The sequence below is a fragment of the Parasteatoda tepidariorum genome, chromosome 2 (genome assembly GCF_982258835.1).
Source record: "Parasteatoda tepidariorum strain Cologne lab strain chromosome 2, Ptep-v5.0, whole genome shotgun sequence".
NCBI classification, from domain to species: domain Eukaryota; kingdom Metazoa; phylum Arthropoda; class Arachnida; order Araneae; family Theridiidae; genus Parasteatoda; species Parasteatoda tepidariorum.
The window spans coordinates 33,516,962-33,537,859 of NC_141756.1; the positions used below are offsets into that span (position 1 = coordinate 33,516,962).

The 20,898-nt window shown below is 27.1% G+C and overlaps 1 protein-coding gene across 3 annotated transcripts; it reads right to left on the reverse strand.

Annotated features, from left to right (window-relative positions):
- Window positions 1-592: 592 nt before the first annotated feature.
- LOC107453767 (tetratricopeptide repeat protein 14) lies at window positions 593-19,888 on the reverse strand. 3 transcript variants are annotated; one of them, XM_016070708.4, is made up of 15 exons: window positions 19,749-19,888; window positions 16,388-16,492; window positions 16,204-16,295; window positions 16,035-16,114; window positions 15,253-15,375; window positions 15,105-15,177; window positions 14,285-14,376; window positions 13,343-13,380; window positions 11,063-11,206; window positions 9,914-9,985; window positions 7,556-7,675; window positions 5,522-5,644; window positions 4,258-4,363; window positions 3,719-3,831; window positions 593-779 (listed from the first exon to the last, which is right to left on the reverse strand). In XM_016070708.4, exons 2-15 carry the CDS (start codon window positions 16,468-16,470, stop codon window positions 653-655), a joined length of 1,386 nt encoding a protein of 461 aa, XP_015926194.1. In that variant the 5' UTR covers window positions 16,471-16,492; window positions 19,749-19,888; the 3' UTR covers window positions 593-652. The 3 variants fall into 3 exon arrangements, with proteins under 3 accessions (XP_015926194.1, XP_071033930.1, XP_071033931.1); XM_071177829.2 differs by having other exon boundaries at window positions 19,539-19,862; XM_071177830.2 differs by having other exon boundaries at window positions 19,672-19,808.
- Between the last annotated feature and the right edge of the window lie 1,010 nt (window positions 19,889-20,898).

Genomic DNA, 20,898 nt, shown 5'->3' on the forward strand with positions numbered 1-20,898 from the left:
ATTAGCAAAATGTTGGCTAGCTTCCATTACAAATATAAAATAGCTTCCATTTACATGACCTTTTATTTAATTTTTAAGCATTTATTATTTTCTAGGTCTATCCTGTAATTTCATGCATTATATGATTAGCGTTTAAAGTTAAAATGAAAAAAATGTGTTACATACAAATATTAAGTAATTTGTAAGACTTATTTATTGAATACTTATTTGGGAAAAGTATTACACTATTTTGTCAACATTCTAAATATATTTGGTTTGTTTAGATAGCTAATTTCATATATCTTCCAATTATATAGATATCCTCTAAATGATATTAAATTTTGTGTCATTTAATCCAGCTAATTTCTTACAAAGCTGGTTACTGTCCATCTTATGCCGCCTTACAAATAAGAAAGAGCTATACAGATAAATTAATTTTAATACATATAATTATGTATTCAAAAATATTTAACTAAGGATTTGTGAAAGAATCTATTTAAAATAAAAGACGCCTAATGTTCTGACATTGGTTGCTGCAGAAACTATACATTTAAACAATAGTTGGAAACTAACAAAATAGGTATGTTATACACTTTTTCAAAACAGAAGCAACGACCATACAAATAAATTTATTTACAATATATTTTACAAATATACAATAATAAGCAGTAAATCAAGGTGCTACAACTTTGTTTATAACAGATTGCAATGATTTTTTTCTCTTTGGTGATCCAGATTTTGACTTGTGTCTTAACTGTTTCCTCCTTTCATATTCTTCACGACGACTTCTGTGCCTTCGCCTAAAGTATTGTTTTAATCATTAGTAACATAGCATCAACATTATCTTGATACCAAAAGAAAAGCAAGAATTTATTTGTAAGGTAAGACAAAATATTTAAACACAACAAATTAATGACACCACATCAATTTCTATTAACATACATCTCAGTTTGCTATTTTCAAGTCAAAATGTTCAAATCTAACCATATTTTAACTACTGTTTTTGTCCAAAGTATGACCTTGAATTTGCAGCTATGTTGTAATACCTGTGATTATACATTTTGTTTAAATTTACTGTCTTGTCATCTTTCCATTCTGACAAATCTTTCAACACAGTAATATCTTTTAATATTTCTGATTCTTTCCAATCACCATTTACTGCACCATTATTGTTTACAGCAATTAACCACTTTCTTCTAAGTATCAGTTTCTTTTGGATTCATTAAATTAAGCAAGATCCTTTCAATTTTATTGTCATACTTTTATCTACCTCTTAAGGATTAAATCACATTATAATCATGCATTTACTTTTTATTAAAGCTTCAAGGAATGATTCATTGTTCAAGAAATAAAAACAGTTTAAATTCTGCTGAAATCAGGAAAATATATATTTTTTGTAATATCCAATGAAATCACTTCATACAAAAAAAAAGTGAATATATAAACACTTTTTACTTTCAAATGAAACAATAATTAGTTAGTCTCTGCTAGATATTTTTGCTAATTACCCCCATAATCACTAAAGCTAGCTTAGGGAGATCAACGAGCCAGTTTTGGTCATGAGTAAAAAATGATAATCACAGTGCAAAATCTGAGACTAGCTCCAGAATTCAACATGAAATAAATAGCTTCTTCTGGCTCTCTAAATTCAACCATCAGTTTGTGTTGTCACCTTTATTTAATTTCAATTTACAATCAAAATAAACGAAACGTGATTGATCATTGTGACAAATAAATAGATCCCGATTTATATAAATTGGGCTATTACAGGGTCAATCCCTTTTTGTTTGGCATAATTTTTTATTGTGTGTCTATTTCTTGTACAGCTTTTCAAATAAGTAGTTTCTTTCATAATCTTCATTAGAAAATTCAGAGATCATTCAGTAAAAAAAGCAAAGAAATATATTTTTCATTTGATCAAATAAATTTTTTTTAAATAAGGAAAACGAAAATTCTCTTTTTACGATATGAAAAAATTATTATTTTTGTACCGTTATATCAGAAGATGTATGCATAAAAATATTTTATAATATATATAGAGGAATAAATATTTTTTAAAGTAAAAATGAAGGAGAAAAAGATACCACTAGAGATCAATAATAAAAAAATATATATATTTCGATAAATTGAAAAACAAATTTTTAAATAATGAAGAATCATTTACTCTCTCCTTAATACATTTTAACAAAGATTTTACTTGAAAAAATATATGATATTTTGAAAAGTCATAATCAAAGATGTATAAATTTTGCTTGAATTAATACAAAATTTTTATGAAGAATATAAGTTTACTTAATTACAACTGTTTTTCTTTAAAACAAAAAATGTGTAAAAGTTAAATAAAGAAAGTGTTATGCCAAATTAATGCTTATTAGCATTGGAATTATAAATGCAATTTCCAGAAACTAGCTTTTCACAATATCTTAACAAATTTTAATCATAAAATTTTCCGGAGAAATTTTAGGAAGTAAAAATACTGCTGTAAGGAATAAAAATTATTACAAATATTATTTATTACAAACTTTATGACTTGCTATTGCTTGTTACTTTTCTCATCAGTCAAACCTTTAAATCATCTCTGATTAAATTTTTAAAGTAAGTGAATAACTACTCTTAATTATCTAACCTTTCGTTCAATTTTCAAGATCCTACCCCTCTGGCAAAAATATGGAAAGAAAATAATAATTTTAACTATTTTTACCAGTAGAGTTTTTTACGTAATTGATTTAAAAAATCAATTGCTTCATTGAGATTAATATTAAAATATTGGTGACGACTATCCTTGAACATCTGAAGATCATCAAACAATTTGAATATGTTCAGATGTTTACAATATATTCAAATCAATGAAATTATAATGCTACATTGAATTCAATCATTACTTTCTTTGTGTCAAGCTAACGCTTTTTGTAACAGTGATAAATGTACACTTTAGCACAATTATTTTTTAAGAATTTGTCAATAATATTTGCAAAATATATGCAATTTGTGAAAGTAAATCTTATTTAATTTTAAACCTTTGAGAGGTATGTTGATTACAAACAAGAAGAGTAAAAAAATTTTAAAAAAACTTCACCATAGAGATATTGCCTTCCGGACACTATAGAAGTGAAACATAATACATAAGCAAACCAATATTACAGAAGCTTTTAAAAATAATAACATTGCAGCCAGGGGCAAAGAAAACCAGAACTGGACGAGATGGTAATACCGAAAACAAAGGAAGCGCATGATGTGAACTGTCCACAATTAGACCTTCTCTTCATACTACTCGAGTCTGTGATTACGAGAGTTAAAATCAATTCTCAACCTCTTTTATCTTATTTTTTTCTTATGTACCATTATAGAACTGTTCTGCATCAAAATAAAATTTCCACGTATCTTATTTAACTATAAATGAAACATCTGGAATTTTTTTTGAAGAGTTTGAATTTGTCAAAAAAATTTTTTAATCGTTTCCGCCAAAAGTAGCTAAAAAAATTCAAGGCACAGCCAAATTAAATGAACAATATGCATCTGACAAAACCATAATTTAAAACACAGTAAAAGGCATCTAATATCAAACAGTTACTAAATAAAATACATGCATAAACATTAAAAAAAGATCACATCAATTAAAATTTAATAAAAATGATTTCATTGTTGATTAATTAGCTTCAGTTGCAATTATACACTTTAAATAAACAATTTCAAAAGTGATACAAGTAAAGAATTATTACCACAAGGCTTTTAAACATACCTCTTTTTCTTTGTAGGACTTGGTTTATGAGTTTTAGTAGGACTTCCATTAACAATTGTTGGAATCAAAGAAATTTTATTGCTTTTAAGACATTCAATTTCTTCTTCTTCCTCCTTAAAAAAAAGTTGCATAAATTTAAGTAATTATTTGAAAAATATTTTTCCTAATATTCTTCAGCATTAGCAATATTTTTAACCAAAAAAATTAAAGCTGATGCATTTTGTATATTAAAAAAAAAATCATTTAAAGTAAAGTCTATACATAACCTAACTAACAATGCTTTTATTTATAACATCCACTAGCTATTTAGTGATAATAAAATTTTTAATATCGCACTTAACACAAAGTCTAGTAGAAAAAAAGCTTTTAGAAGACTCAGCATCCAGCCATTAGAAAAATGTAAAAAGCACATTACACTATAATTGCAAAGAATTTTGGAAAATATAACTATTTTGTAGAAAAATTAATTTTAGTTGCTATCAATTTTAACGCAATAGCAAGCAAAGCAAAAAAATTAAAATCATATTAAATGTATTTACTTCTATTTTCAGCAACAGTTGTTTTGCTTCTTCATTAAGATCATTCAAATGAATAGCCATTCTTAATGCTTCCTTAGCCAAAGCAAACTTATTAGTTTTTTTATGCCTGAAATAGAAAAAATATTGAAATTAGTCTTTGACTATTCAATTAAGGATCGATTATTTGAATCACACAAATTATCAAAACGTTTATTTAATACCCACCGGTTATTTAATATTAAATAAGGAAAACAGTTTGATGTTAACTTAACATCAAATTGTTTTCCTTATTTGAGTATAAATAATTTTTTCTCAAGCAGAAATATTTTATGAAATATATTATCCAAAAGGAATATAAAATTACATTCCTTTTCTTTAAAAAATTACAAGTTATAGATTGAATATAATAACATAAATCAAATGTACTATTTTTGATAAATAAAAAACAATAATTGATAAACAACAGGGTGCGTAGCCAAATCTTTCAACAAAAAATAAGCGCCTTTTAAGTACTTTTTAAGCACTCGAAAAATATTTTTAAGCACTATATACATTTACAAAATGAAAATAGTTTTCAAACACTTTACATGATCATAATAAAGTAACTAGTTTCTGACAAAGAACTATTTTCTTGATTATATTTTCCATTATAAAATGATCAAGAGATTTTTGAGTTCGATATCAGAGGCTGGAAAATGAAGCTTAAAATTGAGAATATCTTTCAAAATGAAGCAGTGTTGCACATGAAAGTGCAATAATCTCATCGAACCCACCTCAGTAGAAACACATGCGGAACAGTAAATATTTCATCAAACATGTAAAATGATAGGCGTTCTCATACGCAATGGACCGACGGTACGCCAAAATAGATAGCGGTAGATTGAATTGGGAAAACGTTGAATAGAACAATGAGAAAAGCACGCTTTTACATAATACATGGCGAAAATCGAGGTGGTAAAAAAAAAATTCTCATTTTCAAAAATAAGCACTTTTTAAAAACGTTACACACCATGAACAAACAGAGCAATCGTTGATATTTTTTTTAGCATTTTCTACACTATTTGATAATGAAATAAAAAGAAACTTGAACCATCAATAACGAACTGTATTAGTTTTATTCTTATGAATGGTTCTACAATCATAATAAAATAAAAAAAATTTGCATATTAAACCTCAAAACCAAAAAGTTAATTTAGACAAAAATATTATAATAACAATCATAAGTGAGGTAAAGCAATTATATATACTCTGATGAAACACAAAAAAATAAAATGGGTAAACTTACTCTTTTGCAACATCAACAAGCAATACAGACATTTGTTTTTGTGCTGGTTCATATAAAGGATCTAACTGCATAGCTTGATCTGTGTCAATAAATGCCTTGTTCAAATTATTTGTTTTAAAATACCTGAAATTGAAAATGTATTTAATCAAGAACTATCTTTAAAACTGGCATAATTATTGTCTCTAAAAAATTTTAAGATATTAGTTACAACAAAATTAAAAATATTTTTTTTCAGAAGTTGCAATTTTCAATCAAAATAAACTTAGAATACAAACTAGCAATAGGAAAATAGATTATTCACTACTTCTAGGAAACATTAAAGTGAAAAAATAATATTTATGCATATATATTCATTATTATTTCAATATATGTGAACGGACACATTTTTAATTCACCTTAAATTTTTATGAATAAACCATTGTGTAATATCTTCGCAAAGTAGACAGTCATTTATAACCTGAAACATAATTTCCTATCTCCTCACATCGGAGCCATCAATTTTTCGAAATTTGAAGAAAAAATATTATTTCTGCTTTAAAATTTAAGGAAGAAATATGCAACTTTCCACTATTTTGAAAGCATGTAAATTTCTTCCTATATCCACAATTTAAAAAAATTGCTAAGTTACTTCACTACTAAAGTATTAATCATTCTCCTGTCACTTCCTTTGTCTTTGCAAAGAAAGAGAAAATGATGCTATTCTTGTGGAATATTTCAGAAAGTGGCATCTTTTGATCTTTTCATCTGGTCAATGCTGGCTACGAGACCTCATAAGTTGATAGGACACCTTAAATGCTCTCACTTCCTCGTCACTGAAAATTTTTTGCTACTTCTAATCATTTTGGAGACTATATTTTACATAGCTGAGTTAAAAAAAAAAGAGAACAGAAATCTAGTCATTGAGGTGTTCATATAAATGAAACATTTATTCAGACATTTGACAGATGATCAGTTGTGGATGTTGAAGACCTTCATAGGGCCTCGAAGCTTACAGATATGAATTGCTCCTTTCTTTTTTTTTTCTGTGCATCAAGAGAATCTTCAAGGAGGTATTAGCACATTTGCTATCAAGTGACTGGAAGTCGTTAGGCTGGGGGGAAACCTAATAATAAAACCGTCTCAGGAAGTGACTTAGGATTAATAGCGCCTATTCGGTATTATATGACTAACTCGAATGTCTGTTTAAATATCATTATGAATAGTTATTGTAAATTATTTATTTATAGATCAATGCAATAACTCTAAAAACAATTTACGACGCTGAAGATTTGATATATTAGTGTACCCTTCTGTTACCGTACAATTTTTTAGGTCCCATCAGTGTCTGTTTCACAAAGGTTTCACTGTGTGCGCGTGTGTGTATATATATATATATATATATATATATATATATATATATATATATATATATATATAAATTTTCTTGACAATATCCGTTAGATTTGAGTGCCTCACTAATATTGAGAGTTTAGGGATATATGGTTATAAGCCACACTTTTCTTTTTCCAAAGGTGACATTTAACATTTTTATATCTAACTGTTCTTGAGTAAATTACAGATGGAATCTGTACAAATTTCTTACATTTTCACTAGATAATAACATTATGCATAGGAACATCTTATAACCAACATGGAAATTGTGGCTTTTTTTCACCAAAAATGCTCATTTGAACAATTTGGCAATAATTTCTAACTATATCATCCAATTCATTACTACAACATTGTACACAATGAAAAAAGAAGTAGAGTTGTCAATAATGTGATGATAAAATAAGTAAAATAATTTTCATCAATATGGACCATCTCAAAGCTCACTCTAAGGAGAATTTAGTAACTTTATCCTTTTAAAAGAAAAAAAAATTTAGATTTTGAGATTTTAATGACTTTCAAACTATGATAAACATGAATATAATTTGGTAAAATACAAATTTTAAAAATATGAAAATAGCGCAGTAAACCATATAATAAAACAGTAAGAAATAAAAAAATACTTTTTCTAGCTTATAAAAATAATATTTATATTTGTATGCTTACAATGTTCCACGGGAAACAAGTGCTTTTTTATTCTGTGGATAAATAGCCAATGATTGATTCAAACATAGTATAGCTTGAGTGAAGTTTTGAGCTTGGTAGTATTCTACAGCTTTGTTGTAGCTATAAACAAAGAGATAAAGTTATTCCTTTAATAATATTTAATTTTATAAGATGCAATACAATTAACTCATTTAAATTCTAATATTGACTTGTATTGATTCTCTTAGAACTCAATTCATCACAATATAAAAATTTTATTAATTTCAATTTTTCCAATAATTTTAGTTAATTAGAAGTCTGATGATTTTTAAACTAAAGCTGGACAAAAAATATACAAAATGTGTCAGGTTTTTCAGGAATTGGGATTTAGAGGACTCTTTCATGCATCCATTTATTCATTCAATGATTTTGACCTGAACCAGAAAACAAACTATCTCTAATCCAGTACCCCCAGAGGTTTAATTTGTTATGGGAACATGGAGGACTTTTTACACAGACAAATTTAACGTGCACCAGTCACCATTTACTACACAGAAAGTCTTTGAAAGGCTGGATTCAAATTCCCGTTCATGAGAATGGGAGTTTGAATCCCTACCAACCAGGCTATCCCAGCTCTATTTACATGGTTCCCCAGTCATGTATATTTTGGGAAAAAATCATACATTTAGTGGTTAGAAGAAGATTGTAAAAGAACAATATCAAAATACACAAAGCCTACAGAAGAAAGTAAAATAGAGTATAAGATATATAGTCTAATACTTTTCCAATTGAAGTTAAAACAAAGAGAGAACACTGTGTTCTTGATTATTCAAATATTGAGTTATACAAATGTTTCCAAAGTTTCCTTAAAATTTGATATAAAAAAAAAGCAAGATGTATCATAAATACTAAAAAATAAATTAAAAACATAGCTTTGAAATCAGCCCAAATTTAATAATTTTTGTAATTTCAAAATCTATAAATAGTGTAAATGAAAAACCAAGTAATAATAAAACCACCCTAATATTTCAATTTCATAATCTGATGTAATATAAGGAGTGTTTTCTAAATAAGTCTGGTAAAACACAAAACAAGTATTTTTTAAATAATTTTTCAGGACAAAAATCTGTACTTTAGGTAACAATATCATTTTCATCAGTATACAATTTGAATGTCATTGTATTGTTTGTATTTTCCTTGATAATTTAGAGAGCCAGTTATTCTTTATGTTACAGTAATATTAATTTATTCAGGTGTAAGTCATAAATCAGATATGAAAAATTATTAATAAAAAAAATCACTATTTGTTATTATTGCTGGGTGTAAAATTGTTATGTTTAACATGAACACAAAGAATTAAAATGAAGTAAGAATTAATCATTTTAATGATTTAATTATTCTGTGTCAAGAATTGAATCAAAGCTATTTATTAGGAGAAAGTTGCATGAAAACAAATTTTTTCCAACAGTCAAACCTCAATCTAGCGTTTCTTCATTTTTCACTTTCCTATATGTATGGTACTGATTAATTGGTCCTGTAATAAATGCGACTCACATAATGTTAATAATACCCGTTTAGATTGCTTTGATACCAGATATTCCTGAATTTATAGTTCAGAATTTTGAGCGACTTAAACAAAAATAGTGAAGTTATTTCATTTTGAGAGAAGAAACTGTATCTCATGGAGGTATGAAAAAGAAAATGAGGATTTGTTTTAATTTGGTGAAAGTATTTGATGTTTATACATCAGTTGATTAAAATGTTATACTTGAGGTTTTGTTGTTTCAATAAATAGTTGAAGAAGTGCAAAGCGATGCATATAAAGACAGCAACCATAACCAATTGCAACATTTGTGGTAGATTTTGAAGTCTTTGAAGCAATGAGAAACTTCTGTATTCACTCAAACTTACAGAAAATAAACAGTAATCTGTTACAAATATCAGAAATGTATTGCTTAAGCTGAAAAATAGTGTTCAAATCTAAATTTCCAGTTTTTAAAAAAATTTTTGAGTTAACTTATTTTCCTTTTGGCTTGTAAATATTTTTCTTTAAGCACATAATTTTTTTCCCAATTAAACTTCTTTATACCTATTACAAGTTTGTTAATTTTCAATTATATTCTTATTTACTTTTTATAAATTAAGTCACTATTTGATATTTAATGCTGACCTGCAATCCCCGTTTTCTATCGTTTGCAATGAGTGGTCCTGAGTTATTACTTGTTTACAATTCCTTTCTCTCCATACAAAGAACAAGTAGTCAACTATTTACTATAATTTTACATTATTACTGTTGATACAATATAGCTAAAAATTCTTTTTATTAAAACAAAAAAATTAAACATTATAATTTAAAAATTAAAAGATAAAAATACATACTGCATATCAGAAAGCCACATTATGTGTTTCATTTTTATGACTTTACCAGTTTCAGCTGCAGGACATTGTTTTCTAAAAAACACAGTTTCCGTTGATTACATAGCAAATTAACTTTAGGTATACAGTAAAAACATTTGCAAACATAAAAATTAGTAGTTCCTTAAAATACTTTTCTATTTAAGATTGGATTGATGACAAAAATTTTCAACACTTTTTAACAGCAATCAAATATAAAAAGCATTATAACTGTGAGGTTCATAGAAAAAATTTTAAATAAAAAGTTTCTATAAATATAAGTTATTACTGTGGGCAGTAGAAAAATTTGGTTCAGTAAATTTTCTTTAGTGGTTTTAGTGAGACAATTTATGTAAATATCTAAGAATTAATAACAACAGAATAGAAACAAATAATAAAAAAATTAAAGTAAAATCTTTTCTAAACTGTAAGCAAAATAGTTATAAAAATAGAACATTTGAAAGTTAAGAAACAATTTAAATTTTAAAGTAGTACCAAGATGATTTTATAAGATATTTAACAAAACATTAAATATTTATATACCCTTTAGGAGAAATAGTGGAACTAAAAAAATCTCACTTTAAATAGAGGAGGCTAAGTAATTTGTCTTATAAAACTCAAATTAGTTGTTTGATTAAAAAAAAAAGTTTACAACTTTTAACAATCAAAAGTCATTTTATTTTTAAAAGTTTTGAAAAGCTAATTAAAAAAATACATGCAATCTAGATTTTGATCCTGACTCATGGGTACGAGCAGGTACCTAAGTATTAAAAGCACATAATATGAGAATGTTAGAGGAAACAAATATGTACATTTAAAAAGAGCTAGATATAAAAACTTCATTTTCAGGAGACATTAAAATATTGTGAAAAATACTGGAAAAGTACTGTCAAAAAATATGGGGTACCAAATGAATCTGAATAAAAAGTAGGTAAATAACTGCATCATCTAAAAATTTTGAGGTTGGAAGTAGTTTTATTCTTAATAATTAACTGATATGTAAACAGCATAATATAAGTTCTATTTTGTTAGCCATTTATATTATTAGCTAAACAGAAGGAAATTATTAGATTAATGCAGAAAGATATTATACATAAAAAATACAAAAAACTAGACCATAAAGATTCAACTGACCCATCCCATTCTCTGTAGAAAGAATGTAAGTAGTTTTTCTTTAATCCAAGAACATCATATAGCTGATTGGCCCAGTTGGGATCTACAAATGCAGAGCTTTGGTGACAATAGGCTTTGTAACTTGAATGTGAAACTTGCAATTCACTTTAAAAAAAATATTATGTGAGAAACGGAAATGATAGATGGTATTATAACTATGACCTTTTTTTACAGAGAACTTAGTATGAACAGCATGTAAAATAAATAAATTTGCTTTTGATAGTCGATTTTAAATAATACATTTATTTCTGATCTAATGATCGGATTTTCACAAACAAAATGGTTTTTGGGTCGAACCTTGAATATGCTAATTGTTTTGTGTTGATGATATTCACTAAATTTTTAAAAAAAAGACACAAAAGTATCTTTGAATAAACAATCCTTTATTCGACGAATTTGGAATTTTACCTCTCTAAATATGAGAATATTCCACAATCTGGAAGATAAATCCTAATGGTTTAATTAGGAGAGCAGCTGAAATTATTAGCTTTTTGATGTTAATTTAAGTTTCTGCATAATTTGTCATATCATTGGAACTATAATAAAATCAACTGAAAAATTTTTGCGCAAAATTTTATGACTTATCCAACCAAAAAAATTTTTATGCAAAATACAACTTTATAAAACAATTTATTACTCATTTTAATATTGGAATTTTATGAATTACAAATTCTGATAAAATGAAGTAGAGAAAGTAAGAAGCTGGAAAAGCAATAGCTTTCACTCATTAGCAAACCTTTCCCCTTATTATGTTGCAATTATTTAGTGATTAAATTTGAAACTTAAATATTTCATAAAACAAGTGTTTAGACACTGACATAACATTCAGTTCTCAAACTACATTTTTTTAGCAAGAATTATAGCTTAACATACATAAGCATTGTCAATACCACTTACCACATTTGAATTAAAGTATTATATGCTTCCCCATTAAATAAATAAATTTCAAAAATTGAAATCACTCATGGTCTCTCTCTTTCAATCATCAAAGAATTCAAAATACTTTTTCTCAATTTATTACAGTCAATTAGTTAATATAAAGTTTAGTTTTTAATCAGAAAAGTATTCAATGTTCAAATTGAACATTAAAAACAGTATAACTATTGAACAGTTAGAGTTTTTTTCCCCTTCAATGTCAGATCAAAAGAGAGAGAAAAAATTATGAAAAATAAAAAAAGAGCTTCCATAATATATAAAAGGATAAGAAAAACATTTACGTTATAATTGTTTGTATAAGTTTACGATATTAAGTTATTTTATTGAACACAACCTTAATTTTTAATAATCCGTATAATTACTGAATATTTGAGATTAATTAAGTATACCTATTTCAGAATTATAATATTTTCTGCACTAAATTTTTATTATTTAAAAAAACAAATCCTTAAAGTTAGAAACTGTTGTATATTAATCATACTTAGTTACGTAATGGATATGAAGTGAAACAAAAAAATGAATAAATAAAAATTGCAAGAACCTTTATGAAATATAAATTTGTCAAAAGATAATAAATAAGTTTTGTGGTTCAAGCAATTATAAACAGAAGTGTTTTATGGAAATTGAATTTTCTAAAGAAACAACTCAAAAAATTCCAATACTGAAACAAAAATCACTATTTTTTATCTCACTAATGTTCTTTTTTGCAGTTGCAAAATGTTTGAATTGAAAAGTTAAATTTGAATGTAACAATTGAATTGTATTAAGTTTGAATAAAGTACTTTACAAGTTTGAATTGAAAAGTTAACATAAAATACCAAAACATGCCTCTGTTATAAAAGAATGAGTAAAAAATATATTTATAATATTATTTTGAATTTAATGTATTGGAATATTATTTTGAATCTAACATAGAGCTTAAATGGGCAGAAATTGACTGTATTGCACCATTCTTAAAGGAAATTATGCACTCGAGGTATGAAAATCAAAGTGTTACGAACTATGCCCGGTTAAAAAAAAAAAATAGTGGAAAGATTTTGAGGGTGACTTAAGGACAAGGAACTTGTATTAACATGAAGAAAACCCTAGAAGAAAAAACCTGAAGAGGATTGATGATTAAACAAATTAAGTACGAATAAAAACTTTTAAATACTAAATTTTCATCAATAAAAATGACTGGTTGAAGTTCGACAAAATTAAACAAATCAAATGTAATTTTTTTTAAATCGTAAGTAAATTCAGGATATAAAAACTTAAAACTTTATTTACAATATATAGTGATAGATTAATTTCTTTTTAACTTACCCCAGATAAGATGGGAGTTCATCAGTAGTAATTTTACCCTATAAAATATAATTCCTTTTATAAACATTTAGAAATATAAAAGAACTGAAACTTACCAAAGAATATAATAAATTACGAAAGAAATTTTCACTACTACATTTTAAAATAAAAAACTTTTCATGGTATTAGAAAAAATATATAAAACTAATTAGTGGGAAAACTACTATTCTCAAAACTTTTAATAGACTGTTTTAAGAATATACATCAAAGATCATTTTCAAAGAATTTTACATTCTATCACGATATAAACCGTAAAAATCACAACTTTCCATGAATAAAAAAATTTTAAAAATAACATTAAAAAAGAGGCTTATGTAAAAATCTGATATCAATAAGCAATTTAATCTGACGGCAAGGGGACTTTAACTCATGATCTGTCTACTACTGAGGATATTTTTTACGGCAGCACTGTGGTTGGTGCGGAATTCTCATTGACAAGCCATTGTTGAGATTCGAACCCAATTCACCTCATTGGAAAGTGAATGCTCTATTATATCCTAAAAACTGGAATAAAAAACTAGCTTAATTTCCTAATGAAACCAAGAGGTGTTTCTAATAACCGCCTTTCAATTCCTGTTTCCCCTAGGCAATCAAACAGATTTTGATGGTTTTAGTCTCATCTTCCACAATAGTGATGTGATTTATAAAATTACAATGGTGTTTTTCCAAACTTAAATATATATTTTTTATCAATAAGAATATTTTTTTCGTATCCCTTTTAGATAATAATAATAAATTTGTGTATAAAGGGTTATGATTACTTACATAAAAAACTATAAGATACATAAAGAAACAAATAAAATTATATATTTAGTAAATTTTAAACATCATAGGAAGTAAGAACTTAAAAAAGAAATTATAAAAATATTGAAATTAATTTATAAATTACTTAAGTACACTTACAAGCTTAACAGGCTCAGCATCTTCATCTAAAATGGTGTCATCAAGTGTAACAAATAATTTACGTTCATGGAGAGAACATGAACAAACAGCAGCTGCAATAAAAAAATTATCTATTATTACTACTTCAAATGAGTAATTATAATTTAACTCCCAACCTGTATTTCAATATTTTGAAGGCCTAGAACTTATGTTCTCACTTATTTATAATATTTTTTTTTCAAATTTAAAATAAAATACCATCAATGCCATATTATTTATTTTTATTTTCTATCTGAATTCTGAACCAGGGAATAAATAAAATTTTTACAGAGTGAATACTCATTGGCTTATAGTTAAATTTAATCGTAAATATTAAGTACAATTACTTAATAATTTTTTTAAAACTTAATTTCTCCTGCAATATTCTGAAATTTCTTTTTTTCTTTGTTTAAAAAGGATAAAATGGCCACCATAAAATTTTAACTAAACGAAACTTTTACAATGTATTAAACAACATAAATGTACCTAGAAGGCAAATTTTGCAGCTCCTTTTAACTATAAAAACACATTTTTATTTCTCAAATAACATTTTTTTGATAAAAAATTTTAAAAGAAATTTAACAATATTATTTAGATATGTGTAGAATACTAATACTATTTTTCTTTGCCTCAAGTGTAACTTAATGTGCAACTTAACTTGAGTTAAATTTAACTTAACTTGAGTTCAAGTTAAGTTAAAAGTGTAACTTCACTTGATTAATATCAATTAAACACTAAGTAATTACATTCATTTATAACAAATAAATAAACTACTATCTAAAAGAATAAAATAACACTTTACCTCTTATTACATCATAGTTAATTACTCCTCCGGCCACTAAATCCAACTCTTGTTTTAACTTTGGAAGATACATCTGTAAAAAAGAAGGAGTATATTAGCAAACACAAAAATTAAATACAGAATTGAAAATGGTGAGAAAAAAACTTACAACTAATGATAAATCATCCAACTTCATACAGCACTGATGTTTAGCAAGAACTAGAAGTTTGTAATTGTCAGACAGACCATCATTTATTACTTTTAATAACAAAACATCACCCCTCTCAAGATGCTACAGAGTAAAAGATAATATTTAAATGATTTTGTGATTGGTGATACTAAATTCAAAAAAATGCCAAGAGAGAAAACTTTTTTTACAAAAAGTTCAGAACAGATAATTTATGAACATTTATTTGAGATGTTGATTTTAGGAAATAAAAAAATTAGAAATAGAACACAATCACAAATTTAAAGACAACTATTTTTTTCTTTAACTTGAATTAAAAGTGAATCCAATGAAACTCTGGAGCGACCACTCTCTGTTCCACAGTAAAATGTGGTTGATGGCGGTTGGTCATTCTTAGGGGTTACCTCCATTGACTTCAAAATGTTATGGAAGGTACACGATTTTTTGCAAGTGATTTTAACTTTACTCAGTGTAATTTTTTGGTGCAGAATTGAAACTTGTAGTATTGGCGTCATGAAAACCGCAATGATGAATAAAATTGAGCGACAATAAAAATGATCCCTACTGATATAATTATGTATAAAAGCAAATGAATTATTATGAATAATGGAACTAATAAAATAATAGAAAAAATAATAAAACATATACAAGACATTCAAATAAAAAGGATGAGAGGCGTAATGTAGAAATTATCATCTAGGAAGCTAAACATTATGCATAAAAAATTAAACTTAAAATGGAAGAAATATTGTTTTTAATCTTACTTTAAAGAACAATTTTCTTCTTTGTTCCTTTGAGCAATCCCAAAAAAGCTCAACTGGTAGAGGATCAAAAGATGGTGATTCTATTAATAAGGTTTAAAAAAATATTTAAACAGTTATTCTCCATTTTCACACATTTTTGAAAAGTAGTAATGAAAATAAGAACTCTTACTTTGAAATGCTGCAGGTCTTTCTTGAAATAAGATTTCATGCTTGTTTTTTATAAAGTTGAATATTTTCTGTTTTTTAGATAGATTTTGTGAGCTAAAATAGAGAGAATATAACAAAATTTTACCAATTTAAAATTTATTAACGTTAAATAATAGTTGGGCTGCATAATTTATAAAATTTCTTACTCAATAACAGCATCATTAACTACAGAATTTATGAGTGATGGTCCATGAGAGTGTAAAGATTTTAACCACAAGTATTGATCCATTGAAATGCATTCACAAAATCTCCTTAAAAAATAATTTATAATTCTTTAGGTATGGATATTAAAAACATTTAATTATGAGAACATTTGGTTTTAAATATAATAATAAATTGGTGTAGGTAAATTTGTAGAAAAATATTTGGAGACAAATAACATGAATCAACAGCAATTTAAATAAATAACTGAAAAACTAGTTAACTCAGAATAATAAAATATTGATATTATATTAATGATAATAAGAAGCAAGAAATAAAGTTATAAAATTTTAACATATTAAAAAAATCCCAAGTTCTTACATTAGTTTAAAATAAATAAAACCATTTTGTTGATTTAGAAAAAAAATAACTATACAAAATTTTGTGGGAACATTTATAGGAATGATTTCCATTGCGCCAAAACAATTGACAACTTTTGAGACATTTTCAGACAGTGGCAGGTGAGAAACTATAAAGAACAAACCTTACCAACTAGAAAGATAATAATTGTACCCCCCCCCCCCCAAAAAAAAATCTCAACAAAATTTTTCGGATTAAAATTTTGCAAGTTTAAAAACCCTTTGGTACCCTAGTGATTAAAGTTGGGGTAAACAGACAGCAATACAGAAATAAACCCTACTTAAGTTCTTTGCTGCCTAAAATCCCTGGGTTAGAGTGTCCTTTAGATTGGTCTGTAACGTGGAGCTTTTGCTGTATAAATATATATACATATATTCCCCGTGGCAGAAACACGGCGACACAGCGACATTGTCGCAGAAAGCGACTGAGTTCTTGCAGAAAGATTTTTTTATTTGGGAAATAAAAATTTTTGGTTTGCCACAAACAAAAGTTCTCAAAAAAAATTCTGCAGAAACAGAAGCTGTTTAACCAAAAAACAAAAAAAAATTTTCTTCAGAAACAAAAAATTTCTGCAGAAGCAATAATGGTTCTGCAAAATTTTTTTCTTACAGAATTGTTTTAAATATTTTTTTTTTCCTAGCGTACCGCGGAAGGAGAAAGCGCTCGTAATTCTCTGTTAAATCTCCAACACAAACAGTTACTGGATAAAAAGGGGAGAATTTTTTCCCCTTTATTAAGCTATTTTTGGAAATTTGCCAACTTCGGCCTCTATCGCTGGCGCAGTAATTTGCTTTGTGTTTTTTTTATGAGAACAGAGCATTTTATATTTTTTGCACTTATGTGAAACATTTCATGCGTAAAAAGATTTTTTTTTAAAAAAATCATGTCAAGCGTAAAGGTTATTTGTTGCAATTGTGAAGCCACAATAGTTAAAAGAAATTTGAAAACTGATTTTTCAAGGTGGCATTCCGAAAAAGAAATAAGATGGAAGTCGACAACATCTAGCGATGTCTGAGATTTTTTTTCTGGAAAGCGACAGGAAAAGAAGCTTTCCACGCTACTAATATTGGGAAAAAAAAAAAAAAACGTTCTAGATTCGAATCAAATATTCTAACTAGTAGCGATATCGATAGTAAGGATGAGACAGCATTTCCAACAAATCAAGAAATTTTAGAAGCAGTCAAAGGTAAAAAGTAAATATATATATATATATACTTTAAAGATAAAATGCCTATATCCTTTGAATTAAATCGTCGATAATAATAAAATAAAAAAACGCAATCTAACGATAAATGAAATAAAGCCTGAAAGATATCTCACTATCTACGATTTTTTGGCATGCGAATGAAAACCAGATTGGTGAAAAATGTTTACTGGTCACTTTCAAACAGGTTTCCATACGCATGCGAAAAAAATCGCATCCAATGAGTATGGCTCTAATACCGATGTTTCAGTACTGATAAAGACTATTTCGTTTCGAGATGTTGAATAGACTTGAGCATATTGAGTCGGAAACTGCTTCTGCATACTTCGTGTGGAATCAGTGCTATATATTTACACAATACAGTGCGAAATCACAAGCGCTGTGTATTTTTTTCGTTCTGAACTTAATCTGATCACGAAAAAAGTTTTATTTACCTCCTTTTTTTTTAAAAAAAAATCTTTCAATAAGTCAGTACAATATTAATTGAATCTAATAAATTAGATGTAGAAAAATTGAAACAAGCATTGCTTTAATTTTTTTGCTTTTAGAATTCGGTTATAGTCAATACTATTTTATTATTTTGATTACTCAACTTCAATATTAATTTTTTCACCTGATTTGTTTCTGTAACTGATATAACTACTATAGTGAAACATTAAATCATACTGTTTTAAACTGATACTTCAAATTCAGTTATCTTGTTTTATAAATTTAATCTTTTTGTCCATTCTTAGCTATTTCTATAAGTTCTATCTTATTACAGGTTCTGGGTAATCTTTATTTATGCTCCAGTAAGCATTTTTGTCTGTAGATCTATACATTTATAACTTTTCGTTATTATCGAAGATTATGCAAATTTATACTTATACAATTTAAACTTATTAAAAAATTTAAACTTATAATGAAATTAAGAAAAAAAATCTACACAGTTTTATTCTATGCATGTAGACTTATGTTATAAACACGAATTTCATCTATTATTATAAATTCATTACACATACATTTATAACGATAAAAATATCTTGCAGAAAGATATTGGTTCTAATTAGGTTTGTCGCAGAAAGTCAGAAAAAATTCTGCCCCAGGGCATATATTAGAAAATCATACTATATAATAGAAAACCTCACTTTTAATTCCTTTTTCCTGTTTTCTATAAAAATGTAAAAAATTTCAAAGTTATGCAATATTGTAAGCTTTTACCACTCGTTGACTTCATGTAACAGAAAATATCATTAACAGAACAAAAAAAAGGGTGTCAAAATCTGAAAAATCATCATTAGGCATTAAAAGTGTAACAAACAAAATCTACGTCTCTTTATACAATTCATCCAAAAAATATTACTTAAACTAAAGGAAAAAGAAAAGACGAAATAATTTTTTTTCCATCAATACTAAAAATTTCAGAAAATAGGCCATATTTCATAAATGTTTTCACCAAAAGCAATTTTTAAGTAAGTACATATTTGAGTTAATAGAAGCTTAATTCTTCATTGTTTAAGTGACTAAACTACACATTAAACAAGATATACTACCTTTTATTCTGCTAAGAAGTTTTGAAAATCAGATCTGAATTACATCATTTCACACAATCAAGTACACAACCTCACTTTATTTAAAGACATAAACATGCATCAAAACAGTTGGATATAATGTTCTTTCAAATACCTTATTATAAAAAGAAAGTGCTCATTCTCAGTATATAAAGATCATATTTGATTGAAACATTATTCTAATTTATGTACCTATTTCATTTCTGTATGTTCATGCGTTTATTGTTATGATTTCGAACGAGGAACGAAAACAATCACAGCTGCTTATTTTCCTGCTGGTGTAGATCAATTTTCGCATAAGCAAATTCTAAGTTCAATCAAACGACGTAACCAACTTCTGAAAGAAATGGATGGTATGGTTGGTATTTTTCACACTAGGTAGCGCTGCAAACTCTATACCTCTTATATTTCCGGGTTACTGCATCCGATGTATTTTGAGATTATTTAGCGTGACGTGTTCACCATTGGCGATCGAAGTGGGCTATAGATGGCATTGAGCAGAACCTTCTACTTATGGCAACATTTTGCATGCTTTCACCAATAGCGAGTGGAGAGTCATAGGAGAAGGGAGTACACCAGTCTCCCTCTTGATTTTTAAATAGATTAAAGGTAGAGACTATATTTTATTTACGTCGCACTAGAGCTGCACAATGAGCTTTTGATGACGGTCTGGGAAACATCCCTCAGGATGATCCGGAGACATGCTATCGCAATTTCGATCTTCTGTAGAGGGTATGGCTCCCCTGCTTTAGTAGCCCGATGACCTGCAAGTAAAGTCGAGCACTTTACGGTAGAACAGTACTCTGACCTCAGCCAGTGATACTTGACTTCGGTGATCTACTGGGAATCGTGTCTTAACTCTCAGTCCACTGTGGGATCAAATAGATTAAAAACTTTCAAGTTAGGAAACTAAAAACTATGGAACTAAAAACTGCATTGAACATCGTACTAAAAGAAAGCGTCGTGGAAATTTTAAAAAATATATGAGACATTTAAATGCGAAAAATATTAAGAAAGGGGAAAATATCGTAGTACATTCTTATACAATTGCGAAGAGGAGGAGAGAGGAAGGGGGAGAATCATGACATTAACCGGTCGTCTCCCCAGATGGTATATTCGAAAGTTGCAATCGCGAATGTCGATTGTAATCACAGTGAATAATGAAAAAGTAATAAATATAGCAAAAACGGTGCATGTAGTTATACATAATAATAAACATAAAGGGTGAATAATATAGTAAGCATGTGGTTTGAGAAGTAATAAAAATTTCAAATTAAGATTAGAATAAAAATCGTTATTGATGATTGATCGAGTAAAGCAGGGCACAAATAGCGCTAGGGGC